At 47.5% G+C, this 15,023-nt stretch overlaps 1 protein-coding gene and 1 long non-coding RNA gene across 3 annotated transcripts in view; one reads left to right on the forward strand and one right to left on the reverse strand.

Moving 5' to 3' along the window:
- Positions 1–15,023, forward strand: part of TARS2 (threonyl-tRNA synthetase 2, mitochondrial) — a 43,539-nt gene that overhangs the window by 26,754 nt on the left and 1,762 nt on the right. The window contains exons 15-18 of the mRNA XM_075843365.1: positions 465–565; positions 1,715–1,819; positions 2,969–3,041; positions 3,268–3,382. Coding sequence (XP_075699480.1) covers positions 465–565; positions 1,715–1,819; positions 2,969–3,041; positions 3,268–3,382 — 394 coding nt within the window. The remainder of the gene's footprint in view (positions 1–464; positions 566–1,714; positions 1,820–2,968; positions 3,042–3,267; positions 3,383–15,023) is intronic.
- LOC142664326 (uncharacterized) overlaps positions 1–15,023 on the reverse strand; it is a 109,401-nt gene that overhangs the window by 5,791 nt on the left and 88,587 nt on the right. The gene's annotated exons all lie outside the window — the stretch shown is intronic.

Consider the following 15,023-nt stretch of genomic DNA (forward strand, 5'->3'; position numbering starts at 1 on the left):
ACGTCATCATTCTCAGCCAGCTTCTTTCACTGCAGACACTGCGTGATGTACTAATGTACTTTAATTCCAAACTCTGTACTAAATGGTGCAGTTCAAACCTCATGATTTATTCAGGAAGTGCTGGAGCTTTTCTAATAATGAAGAATCCCCCCCCCCCCCTGCGACACGGCCCCACGTGACTGAGCTCTTGCTTCATGTGCTGTTCATGAACATGACCACAAGGGGCTGTCACATTGCCTATTGCCGAGTCCCGAGCAAAGCATCAGCTGGCGCTTTACTCTGGAAATCCAGCGCTGCTCCCCACGCCCATATTTGGTCAGTTCAGGGGTTTCCTATCGCTGGGGTAAAAGACGTGTGCTCCGATCTGTTGTGCTTCAGGGTCTTCATTTCTAGGATTCGCTGCAAAACATTCCAGTCCACGCTCCACTCCGAGACCTGTAACTGGAAATAGTTTCTCTCTCCAGATCGATATCCAGATTACAGATGCCATGGGGCGTTCCCATCAGTGTGCCACAATCCAGCTGGACTTTCAGCTACCCCTCCGCTTCAACCTGAGCTATGTGGGGTAGGTGACTCTTCCTTGTAAATTCCCCGAATTGCTTTCACAGAGAACAGGAAAAAACTGGTTTTCCTGAGAAGGGAAAGTTACGAGTTGCTGGCGGATGGGAGATGCCGGTGCCTGAGGCAGTGAATGGTGCAACCGCTGCTTCTACGTCTGGATGCGGCGGGCAGAGACTGCGCCAGGAGGGACAGAGTCGGCGAACCCCCATTTTGGAGATAGGTGCGGGTCTCAGAGGTGTGAACTGCATCTATCCGACAGATATGCCATAAATATATCGTGACACTACCCCTTTAAGGCAATCGTAAAACATGACATGTCGGGGGTTATGGAGGACAAGGCTGTGCCTACCAGATGTTTAAAGGTCTAACCGTCCGCAATGAGTGCAGAGAATATCCGTATATCCCGACCACCCGTATATTAAACATAGAGCTCTTGGTCGTGGCTGTATGTTAAAGTATATGGTCTTATCAGTGTATGGGTGGCCTTGGTGCCATGAATACTGACGGGCACTGGAGGAGAGTCGCTGACTGACGGGTATGAGATCCTCCAATTTAGGGGCTGTGTAAGTCAGCGTCTGTCTATTAGATGTGAAGGTGTTAGAGGAAGTGGCAATACTGTAATAATATATAATACTCTATGGTTGGATGTTACACCATTCTAGGTATCCATTAGTTACTGATGAGACGGGAGGAAGGAAACACCATTATCAAATCATGTCAGGAGCGAGGCCGGTGGGTTGAGCTCGTCTTTCTAGGGCATGAGTGTTTCCACCTTCCATAAAGGGGTTCGCCGAAATTAGTGGGTAAAGGGAATATCGCCTTACATGTCCCTCCATCAGCGGCTATTAGCTAGGTGACGAGTCGGAAGGGAGAAACGTGACATGAGTGCAAGATCAGACTACACAGGGTTTCTTTGTAGTCTGTAACCATGGAGACACATAGGTCTGCATAGGAGCTGCGTACTCAACTTGGAATATTTTCAATCAACACTATTTGCAAAGCTTCTTTGTTATTTTAGATTCATTTGGAGCAATACAAAAAGAGTTGCAAAAGTATTCAATGCAGAAATATAAACCAGGCCGTTATGGAGCGCTTGGATCACGGTATGTGAGGTATTAGATTAACCACTGGCATCTTGTGTTTCCTGTGGCAGTAAAGAGGATGGCAGGAGGGAGAGTCCGGTCATGATCCATCGGGCTGTGCTGGGCTCTGTGGAGAGGATGTTGGCTGTTCTGGCTGAGAACTACGCAGGGAAGTGGTAAGTGTCCATCTATAGCAGCTGTGAGCCCCTGATAAGCTTTACACGCATACTGTGGTATTACTGGATAATCTATGTTTACACTTGTCAATGGGTTCTAAATGTGGTGTTTTGTTTTGTTTTTTATTAAAATCGGTCCACCGCCCCTTACATGAGTTAGGAAGGAAAGCCGCTAAGAAAGAACTACTCTGGCAGACTTCTGACCCAAACTTTTCCTGGCCGTAACATCTTATCAAGGAGCCAAACTCGTTGTCTTAATGAGAATCCCTTAAAGGGAACCTGTCACCAGCATTTCACCTATTGAACTTTACTTCTCCCTCACTGGCCGCTGCTATAAAAAGTTAATTGCCGTTATCCCCGCTCCTAAACTCCTCTTCCAACTGTAAATATCGTTCTGCAAACATTTTGCGCCTTTTATCGTAATTATGCGGTGTCCCTTTGTGCGCACACACACCAAAAGAGGACATCAATGCACAAGCGCAGGATTTTGTGTGCTGGGGGAAGGCGAGGAGCTGTCAATCAAAACTAAGGAGGCGGAGTAAACTTGGAAAGACTTGAGGAATGAAGATATGACTGTTTCCAAATGAAGATTTGACTCTTTTCAAATGAAGATCTGACTCTTTTCTGCTCATTTGCATACGGTGTGGGAACACTAAAAAACTGAATACTAAAGCTACAGAGCCGACTAAGACGACAATTATAGGTTATATAGAAATGATTTTTCACCCACTACCACCTGGTATAGTCGGTTTAATAGGTGAAATGCTGGTGACAGGTTCCCTTTAATTAATAAAAATCCTGCAGCCACCACTAGAGGGAGCTCAAGAGCTTACTGTTGATGACAAATGGTGAACTCCATAGTAAAAAGGACAGTAAGCTCCCATGCTCCCCCTAGTGGAGGCTGCAGACAGCTAGAACTTTGACGTTTTACTCATTTGATTTGGAATTCAGTAGCTGAAAATCTGAGCTCAGACCCCTAGAAAGATACTTTTGTTCACTGAAATTCTATGGAGTGCTGCCTGATTCTTTTGTTTATATATATGTTTATATATATATATATCTATATATATCTCAAAGTTGCGTTTTGTAGAATGTCCGCATGTTTTTTAGTATAATATATTGTGTATATGTATTATCTCTCCTGCCCAGGCCATTCTGGCTTTCCCCATCCCAGGTCATGGTTGTCCCCACAGGAGCCAGCGTTGAGGATTATGCCCAGGAGGTACGTGCTTTATCCCTTCCAGTTACAATGCTGGTGGCTGCGTGCAGATAGATGGATATATATATATATTCAGCAATGCTGGTGGTTGTGTGCAGTGATTTCCCAGCACAGGACGGTGGAATAACAGGACCAAGCGCTGTCGGACATTGTATGAGTTGCAGCCCTGTCCACCGTGATCTGATGACCATATATATAGTATCTGTGTTTACTTATGTTTTTCTTATAGGTTCATAGGATGATCCATAATCAGGGGCTTATGGCGGACGTAGATACAGATCAAGGAACAACCTTCAGTAAAAAGATCCGCAACGCACAGGTGGCGCAGTACAACTTCATTCTGGGTATGTGACGGATGATTTTCTGGCTTTTTCTAGCCTCCATGATGTCCTAATGTCTTATGGATGCGGATTCCATCCAGACGGAGCATAGGTGCACAACAGGACGGAAATCTCCAAACAGCCCGGCTCGCTGTACTGCGCGGCTTCCGTTACTCCTATGAATGTTACAGAAAGAGCGTAGCACAGCGAGCTCTGCGGTTTCCTTTTGTCCGCCTGGCGCACCTCTAGAATCTGCACCATGCAGACATTCATGGCATATTCTGTGATGACACAACCGCAATATTTACAGGCTATTCAATATCCAGTCTTGTGCAAATGAAGTACGCTAATTCTATAATGAAAAGCGCTTACATTTTCTCCATTCAGATCTCTGCTTGCTGTTAATGAATGGAAATATTCCTGTTTACTTTGAGTCTAAAAACCTGTCCTGACCTAGTCCTGCTTACAGAGTAGGTGTTTGTTATAATGCAGCGAAGTAGGTAACAGTTCTTTCCCTGGAGTGGATTGTGATGTGTGGTGCTGCTGTGTTCAGCTCAAAGGATTTCCAGATTAATATACTGCAACAAACACAGCAGCTGTGTGGGCAGGACAAGAGATGGACTTAAAGATGCTCTGTCACCAGATTATAAGTGTCCTATCTCCTACATAATCTGATCGGCGCTGTAATGTAGGTGACAGTGGTTTTTATTTTTAAAAACGATAATTTGTGAGCAAGTTATGAGCAATTTTAGATTTATGCTAATTTGTTTCTTAGGACAGGTGTCCCCAAAAAAAATTTTTGGGATGTTTTTGCTTTTAGTGTGTTATTAAAATACATTTTATATATGTGTTTGACTTTTTAATTTTTTCTCACTTTTACTTCTCTACGGGGGCTGCCATTTTTTTCAACTCTGTATGTGTCGATTAACGACACATATAGAGAGGGAATACGGCACATACAGCCCCATAGAGAATGCGAACGGGAGCCGTCCCATTCATTGCAGCGTACGCCGTCTGTGTGGGAACGGCGCATGCGCCACGCCCACACATACCAAAAGGAAGGTCTTCGGCCGAGCGACATCCGGCGCCATTTTCATGTGGACCGGAAGCCGCGGCCGGACAGTAAGATGACGACTTCCGGTCGCGGCTTCCGTCCATATGTTCAGAAGCAAGGACTAGGAGCGGAGGGAGCGGAAGGAAGTCGAGGCAGCGGTGGCGGCAGGAGCAGGTAAGTTATGTTTGTGTATGTTCGTGTTATACTGTGTGATTACCACTGTATCTAATCCTCCTACACTGTGCATTCGCTCAAAAAAATTACGGCACAGAGTCTAGGAGGTTTGAACATTCAACCCCCTCCTTTCTCCTGGCACTAGCCAGGATAAGGGAGGGGGGATTGTGTGAGGACACTAGAGCGAGTGTGTCTACACCAAATTTGCAGCATAAAGCAATGAGGTTGCTTTACCACATTGCAATGCTGCAATTTTGGGAATTGCTCCCTCTAGTGACCAGCACATGGAAATGTTATAAATTAGAATCTAATTTAATATTTCCTGACTTGTAAAAAAATTTGTATATAAATGATTACACATTGTTCTAACAGTTTAACTAAAAAAATATATACATGATCCACAGCACAGTGTGATTGTGCAGTGAAAGAAGCTGGACTGGAACAATGAGAAGTGTATGACGCTGATTGGTCACTGATTGGTCACTGATTGGTCAGCCTCATACACTCCTCTGTACAACACCCACTTGGTCAAAAGTAAAAACACGCCCAGTTGGTCTTCAAGGAAACTAATTAGAATAAATCTAAAATTGCTCATAACTTGCTCAAAAATGAGTGTTTTTCAAAATAAAAACCACTGCTGTTCTCTACATTACAGCGCCAATCAGATTATGTAGGAGACAGGGCACTTATAATCTGGTGACAGAGCCTCTTTAAAAAGCTGTAAACAAATATGTTCCCATTCACTGACGGCAAGCAGACACACGGAGGAATTAAAACAAGCTTATATTAGGCAGTGGCAGAACTTTTCATTATAGAATAACTTGTACAACCCCTTTAATGTACGGACTGCTAATCTACTGGGGGGGGGTCATTGTGTTTATCGGCATGTTGACTTTCGTGTCAGTACAACGGTCGTATCATGGAACATGCGACACTAAGGAAGGAAGCCGCCGCTTGATAACATCCGACAAGAGCCTCTGCTTACTGTCAGGAGAAAAAAAGCCACAAGTATTTGTGTCTGTGGTAAAACTGTGCAGTCTCCCGGAGGTATACAGGAGCGGTCCGCATATATATATATATATATACATATACATACACACTCCTAGAGGTCTGAGAGTTGGACATTCAGCTGCAGATATGATGCAAGTCCTGTCCATACGCTGCGTCTGGTATTGCAGTCAAAGGAGCAAGGAAAAGCTGCAATACCAGACACAGCTGATGAAATAAAGTGGCGCTGTTGAGAAAAAAGGTCTCACTTTTTTTTTTTAAATAAATCCATCCCTTTTAGGGCCTGTTCACATCAGCGTTGGGCTTCAATTCATCAGTTCCATCAGAGGAACCGATGAACGGAAAGCCAAACGGAAACTAGCTTTCGTTTGCATTATGATTGATTTCAATAGTAACGCTTCCATTGTAGTTCTGTAAAGTCTCCTTTTTTTTCGCAGCTCCCTTTTATCAGGATGATACCTTCTTATATTGGACAGTGACCCTTTATATTACACCACACAGGAGAGCTGACAGCTCCTCTATACTGCACCACACAGGAGAGCTGACAGCTCCTCTATACTACACCACACAGGAGAGCTGACAGCTCCTCTACACTACACCACACAGGAGAACTGACAGCTCCTCTATACTACACCACACAGGAGAACTGACAGCTCCTCTATACTACACCACACAGGAGAGCTGACAGCTCCTCTATACTACACCACACAGAAGAGCAGACCGCTCCTCTATACTACACCACACAGGAGAGCTGACAGCTCCTCTATACTACACCACACAGGAGAACTGACAGCTCCTCTATACTACAAAACACAGGAGAGCTGACAGCTCCTCTATACTACACAGGAGAGCTGACAGCTCCTCTATACTACACCACACAGGAGAGCTGACAGCTCCTCTACACTACACCACACAGGAGAACTGACAGCTCCTCTATACTACACCACACAGGAGAACTGACAGCTCCTCTATACTACACCACACAGGAGAGCTGACAGCTCCTCTATACTACACAGGAGAGCTGACAGCTCCTCTATACTACACCACTCAGGAGAACTGACAGCTCCTCTATACTACACCACACAGGAGAGCTGACAGCTCCTCTACACTACACCACACAGGAGAACTGACAGCTCCTCTATACTACACCACACAGGAGAACTGACAGCTCCTCTATACTACACCACACAGGAGAACTGACAGCTCCTCTATACTACACCACACAGGAGAACTGACAGCTCCTCTATACTACACCACACAGGAGAACTGACAGCTCCTCTATACTACACCACACAGGAGAGCTGACAGCTCCTCTATACTACACCACACAGAAGAGCAGACAGCTCCTCTATACTACACCACAGGAGAACTGACAGGTCCTCTATACTACACCACACAGGAGAACTGACAGCTCCTCTATACTACAAAACACAGGAGAGCTGACAGCTCCTCTATACTACACAGGAGAGCTGACAGCTCCTCTATACTACACCACTCAGGAGAACTGACAGCTCCTCTATACTACACCACACAGGAGAGCTGACAGCTCCTCTATACTACACCACACAGAAGAGCAGACAGCTCCTCTATACTACACCACACAGAAGAGCAGACAGCTCCTCTATACTACACCACACAGGAGAGCAGACAGCTCCTCTATACTACACCACACAGGAGAGCAGACAGCTCCTCTATACCACACCGCACAGGAGAACAGACAGCTCCTCTATACCACACCGCACAGGAGAGCAGACAGCTCCTCTATACCACACCGCACAGGAGAGCAGACAGCTCCTCTATACCACACCACACAGGAGAGCAGACAGCTCCTCTATACCACACCACACAGGAGAGCAGACAGCTCCTCTATACTACACCACACAGGAGAACCGACAGATCCTCTATACTACACCACACAGGAGAGCTGACAGCTCCTCTACACTACACCACACAGGAGAACTGACAGCTCCTCTATACTACACCACACAGGAGAACTGACAGCTCCTCTATACTACACCACACAGGAGAACTGACAGCTCCTCTATACTACACCACACAGGAGAACTGACAGCTCCTCTATACTACACCACACAGGAGAACTGACAGCTCCTCTATACTACACCACACAGGAGAACTGACAGCTCCTCTATACTACACCACACAGGAGAGCTGACAGCTCCTCTATACTACACCACACAGAAGAGCAGACAGCTCCTCTATACTACACCACAGGAGAACTGACAGCTCCTCTATACTACAAAACACAGGAGAGCTGACAGCTCCTCTATACTACACAGGAGAGCTGACAGCTCCTCTATACTACACCACTCAGGAGAACTGACAGCTCCTCTATACTACACCACACAGGAGAGCTGACAGCTCCTCTATACTACACCACACAGGAGAGCAGACAGCTCCTCTATACTACACCACACAGGAGAGCAGACAGCTCCTCTATACCACACCGCACAGGAGAACAGACAGCTCCTCTATACCACACTGCACAGGAGAGCAGACAGCTCCTCTATACCACACCACACAGGAGAGCAGACAGCTCCTCTATACCACACCACACAGGAGAGCAGACAGCTCCTCTATACTACACCACACAGGAGAACCGACAGATCCTCTATACTACACCACACAGGAGAGCCGACAGCTCCTCTATACTACACCACACAGGAGAGCTGACAGATCCTCTACACCACACCACACAGGAGAGCTGACAGATCCTCTACACCACAAAGGAGAGCCGACAGCTCCTCTATACTACACCACACAGGAGAGCTGACAGATCCTCTACACCACACAGGAGAGCTGACAGATCCTCTACACCACACAGGAGAGCTGACAGATCCTCTACACCACACAGGAGAGCTGACAGATCCTCTACACCACACAGGAGAGCTGACAGATCCTCTACACCACACAGGAGAGCTGACAGATCCTCTACACCACACAGGAGAGCTGACAGATCCTCTACACCACACAGGAGAGCTGACAGATCCTCTACACCACACAGGAGAGCTGACAGATCCTCTACACCACACAGGAGAGCTGACAGATCCTCTACACCACACAGGAGAGCTGACAGATCCTCTACACCACACAGGAGAGCTGACAGATCCTCTACACCACACAGGAGAGCTGACAGATCCTCTACACCACACAGGAGAGCTGACAGATCCTCTACACCACACAGGAGAGCTGACAGATCCTCTACACCACACAGGAGAGCTGACAGATCCTCTACACCACATAGGAGAGCTGATGATCCTCTATACTACACCACACAGGAGAGCTGACAGATCCTCTATACTACACCACACAGGAGAGCTGACAGATCCTCTATACTACACCACACCACACAGGAGAGCTGACAGATCCTCTATACTACACCACACAGGAGAGCTGTCAGATCCTCTATACTACACCACACAGGAGAGCTGACTGCTCCTCTATACTACACCACACAGGAGAGCTGACAGCTCCTCTATACTAAACCACACAGGAGAGCTGACAGCTCCTCTATACTACACCACACAGGAGAGCTGACCGCTCCTCTATACTACACCACACAGGAGAGCTGACCGCTCCTCTATACTACACCACACAGGAGAGCTGACCGCTCCTCTATACTACACCACACAGGAGAGCTGACCGCTCCTCTATACTACACCACACAGGAGAGCTGACCGCTCCTCTATACTACACCACACAGGAGAACTGACAGCTCCTCTATACTACAAAACACAGGAGAGCTGACAGCTCCTCTATACTACACAGGAGAGCTGACAGCTCCTCTATACTACACCACTCAGGAGAACTGACAGCTCCTCTATACTACACCACACAGGAGAGCTGACAGCTCCTCTATACTACACCACACAGGAGAGCTGACAGCTCCTCTATACTACACCACACAGGAGAGCTGACAGCTCCTCTATACTACACCACACAGGAGAGCTGACAGCTCCTCTATACTACACCACTCAGGAGAACTGACAGCTCCTCTATACTACACCACACAGGAGAGCTGACAGCTCCTCTATACTACACCACACCACACAGGAGAGCTGACAGATCCTCTATACTACACCACACCATACAGGAGAGCTGACAGCTCCTCTATACTACACCACACAGGAGAGCTGACCGCTCCTCTATACTACACCACACAGGAGAGCTGACCGCTCCTCTATACTACACCACACAGGAGAGCTGACCGCTCCTCTATACTACACCACACAGGAGAGCTGACCGCTCCTCTATACTACACCACACAGGAGAGCTGACCGCTCCTCTATACTACACCACACAGGAGAACTGACAGCTCCTCTATACTACAAAACACAGGAGAGCTGACAGCTCCTCTATACTACACAGGAGAGCTGACAGCTCCTCTATACTACACCACTCAGGAGAACTGACAGCTCCTCTATACTACACCACACAGGAGAGCTGACAGCTCCTCTATACTACACCACACAGGAGAGCTGACAGCTCCTCTATACTACACCACACAGGAGAGCTGACAGCTCCTCTATACTACACCACACAGGAGAGCTGACAGCTCCTCTATACTACACCACACAGGAGAGCTGACAGCTCCTCTATACTACACCACACAGGAGAGCTGACAGCTCCTCTATACTACACCACACAGGAGAGCTGACAGATCCTCTATACTACACCACACAGGAGAACTGACAGCTCCTCTATACTACACCACACAGTAGAGCTGAAAGCTCCTCTATACTACACCACACAGGAGAGCTGACCGCTCCTCTATACTACACCACACAGGAGAGCTGACAGATCCTCTATACTACACCACAGGAGAACTGACAGCTCCTCTATACTACAAAACACAGGAGAGCTGACAGCTCCTCTATACTACACCACACAGGAGAACTGACAGCTCCTCTATACTACAAAACACAGGAGAGCTGACAGCTCCTCTATACTACACCACTCAGGAGAGCTGACAGCTCCTCTATACTACACCACACAGGAGAACTGACAGCTCCTCTATACTACACCACACAGGAGAACTGATAGCTCCTCTATACTACACCACACAGGAGAACTGATAGCTCCTCTATACTACACCACACAGGAGAGCTGACAGCTCCTCTATACTACACCACACAGGAGAGCTGACAGATCCTCTATACTACACCACACAGGAGAACTGACAGCTCCTCTATACTACACCACACAGTAGAGCTGACAGCTCCTCTATACTACACCACACAGGAGAACTGACAGCTCCTCTATACTACACCACACAGTAGAGCTGACAGCTCCTCTATACTACACCACACAGGAGAACTGACAGCTCCTCTATACTACACCACACAGTAGAGCTGACAGCTCCTCTATACTACACCACACAGGAGAACTGATAGCTCCTCTATACTACACCACACAGGAGAACTGATAGCTCCTCTATACTACACCACACAGTAGAGCTGACAGCTCCTCTATACTACACCACACAGGAGAACTGACAGCTCCTCTATACTACACCACACAGTAGAGCTGACAGCTCCTCTATACTACACCACACAGGAGAACTGATAGCTCCTCTATACTACACCACACAGGAGAACTGATAGCTCCTCTATACTACACCACACAGGAGAGCTGACAGCTCCTCTATACTACACCACACAGGAGAACTGACCGATGCTCTATACTACACCACACAGGAGAACTGACCGCTCCTCTATACTACACCACACAGGAGAACTGACAGCTCCTCTATATTAGACCACACAGGAGAACTGACATATCCTCTATACTACACCACACAGGAGAACTGACAGCTCCTCTATATTAGACCACACAGAACTGACATATCCTCTATACTACACCACACAGGACAGCTCTTCTATACTACACCACACAGGAGAGCTGACAGCTCCTCTATACTACACCACACAGGAGAGCTGACAGATCCTCTATACTACACCACACCACACAGGAGAGCTGACAGCTCCTCTATACTACACCACACAGGAGAGCTGACAGCTCCTCTATACTACACCACACAGGAGAGCTGACCGCTCCTCTATACTACACCACACAGGAGAGCTGACCGCTCCTCTATACTACACCACACAGGAGAGCTGACCGCTCCTCTATACTACACCACACAGGAGAGCTGACCGCTCCTCTATACTACACCACACAGGAGAGCTGACCGCTCCTCTATACTACACCACACAGGAGAGCTGACCGCTCCTCTATACTACACCACACAGGAGAGCTGACCGCTCCTCTATACTACACCACACAGGAGAGCTGACCGCTCCTCTATACTACACCACACAGGAGAGCTGACCGCTCCTCTATACTACACCACACAGGAGAGCTGACAGATCCTCTATACTACACCACAGGAGAACTGACAGCTCCTCTATACTACAAAACACAGGAGAGCTGACAGCTCCTCTATACTACACAGGAGAGCTGACAGCTCCTCTATACTACACCACTCAGGAGAACTGACAGCTCCTCTATACTACACCACACAGGAGAGCTGACAGCTCCTCTATACTACACCACACAGGAGAACTGACAGCTCCTCTATACTACACCACACAGTAGAGCTGACAGCTCCTCTATACTACACCACACAGGAGAACTGACAGCTCCTCTATACTACACCACACAGTAGAGCTGACAGCTCCTCTATACTACACCACACAGGAGAACTGATAGCTCCTCTATACTACACCACACAGGAGAGCTGACAGCTCCTCTATACTACACCACACAGGAGAGCTGACAGCTCCTCTATACTACACCACACAGGAGAACTGACCGATGCTCTATACTACACCACACAGGAGAACTGACCGCTCCTCTATACTACACCACACAGGAGAACTGACAGCTCCTCTATATTAGACCACACAGGAGAACTGACATATCCTCTATATTAGACCACACAGGAGAACTGACATATCCTCTATACTACACCACACAGGAGAACTGACAGCTCCTCTATATTAGACCACACAGAACTGACATATCCTCTATACTACACCACACAGGACAGCTCTTCTATACTACACCACACAGGAGAGCTGAAAGCTCCTCTATACTACACAACACAGGAGAACTGACCGCTCCTCTATACTACACCACACAGGAGAGCTGACCGCTCCTCTATACTACACCACACAGGAGGGCTGACCGCTCCTCTATACTACACCACACAGGAGAGCTGACAGATCCTCTATACTACACCACACAGGAGAGCTGACAGATCCTCTATACTACACCACACCGGAGAGCTGACAGCTCCTCTATACTACACCACACAGGAGAGCTGACAGCTCCTCTATACTACACCACACAGGAGAGCTGACAGCTCCTCTATACTACACCACACAGGAGAGCTGACAGATCCTCTATACTACACCACACAGGAGAACTGACAGCTCCTCTATACTACACCACACAGTAGAGCTGACAGCTCCTCTATACTACACCACACAGGAGAACTGACAGCTCCTCTATACTACACCACACAGTAGAGCTGACAGCTCCTCTATACTACACCACACAGGAGAACTGACAGCTCCTCTATACTACACCACACAGTAGAGCTGACAGCTCCTCTATACTACACCACACAGGAGAACTGATAGCTCCTCTATACTACACCACACAGGAGAACTGATAGCTCCTCTATACTACACCACACAGTAGAGCTGACAGCTCCTCTATACTACACCACACAGGAGAACTGATAGCTCCTCTATACTACACCACACAGGAGAACTGATAGCTCCTCTATACTACACCACACCGGAGAACTGACAGCTCCTCTATATTAGACCACACAGGAGAATTGACATATCCTCTATACTACACCACACAGGACAGCTCTTCTATAGTACACCACACAGGAGAGCTGACAGCTCCTCTATACTACACCATACAGGAGAGCTGATTACTCCTCTATACTACACAACACAGGAGAGCTGACAGCTCCTCTATACTACACCACACCGGAGAACTGACAGCTCCTCTATATTAGACCACACAGGAGAACTGACATATCCTCTATACTACACCACACAGGACAGCTCTTCTATACTACACCACACAGGAGAGCTGACAGCTCCTCTATACTACACCATACAGGAGAGCTGATTACTCCTCTATACTTCACAACACAGGAGAACTGACAGCTCCTCTATACTACACCACACCGGAGAACTGACAGCTCCTCTATATTAGACCACACAGGAGAACTGACATATCCTCTATACTACACCACACAGGACAGCTCTTCTATAGTACACCACACAGGAGAGCTGACAGCTCCTCTATACTACACCATACAGGAGAGCTGATTACTCCTCTATACTACACAACACAGGAGAGCTGACAGCTCCTCTATACTACACCACACCGGAGAACTGACAGCTCCTCTATATTAGACCACACAGGAGAACTGACATATCCTCTATACTACACCACACAGGACAGCTCTTCTATACTACACCACACAGGAGAGCTGACAGCTCCTCTATACTACACAACACAGGAGAACTGACCGCTCCTCTATACTACACCACACAGGAGAGCTGACCGCTCCTCTATACTACACCACACAGGAGAGCTGACCGCTCCTCTATACTACACCACACAGGAGAGCTGACAGATCCTCTATACTACACCACACAGGAGAGCTGACAGATCCTCTATACTACACCACACCGGAGAGCTGACAGCTCCTCTATACTACACCACACAGGAGAGCTGACAGATCCTCTATACTACACCACACAGGAGAACTGACAGCTCCTCTATACTACACCACACAGTAGAGCTGACAGCTCCTCTATACTACACCACACAGGAGAACTGACAGCTCCTCTATACTACACCACACAGTAGAGCTGACAGCTCCTCTATACTACACCACACAGGAGAACTGATAGCTCCTCTATACTACACCACACAGGAGAGCTGACAGCTCCTCTATACTACACCACACAGGAGAACTGACCGCTCCTCTATACTACACCACACCGGAGAACTGACAGCTCCTCTATATTAGACCACACAGGAGAACTGACATATCCTCTATACTACACCACACAGGACAGCTCTTCTATACTACACCACACAGGAGAGCTGACAGCTCCTCTATACTACACCATACAGGAGAGCTGATTACTCCTCTATACTACACAACACAGGAGAGCTGACAGCTCCTCTATACTACACCACACCGGAGAACTGACAGCTCCTCTATATTAGACCACACAGGAGAACTGACATATCCTCTATACTACACCACACAGGACAGCTCTTCTATACTACACCACACAGGAGAGCTGACAGCTCCTCTATACTACACCATACAGGAGAGCTGATTACTCCTCTATACTACACAACACA

Source organism: Rhinoderma darwinii, chromosome 12, assembly GCF_050947455.1.
Source record: "Rhinoderma darwinii isolate aRhiDar2 chromosome 12, aRhiDar2.hap1, whole genome shotgun sequence".
Taxonomy (NCBI): Eukaryota; Metazoa; Chordata; class Amphibia; order Anura; family Rhinodermatidae; genus Rhinoderma; species Rhinoderma darwinii.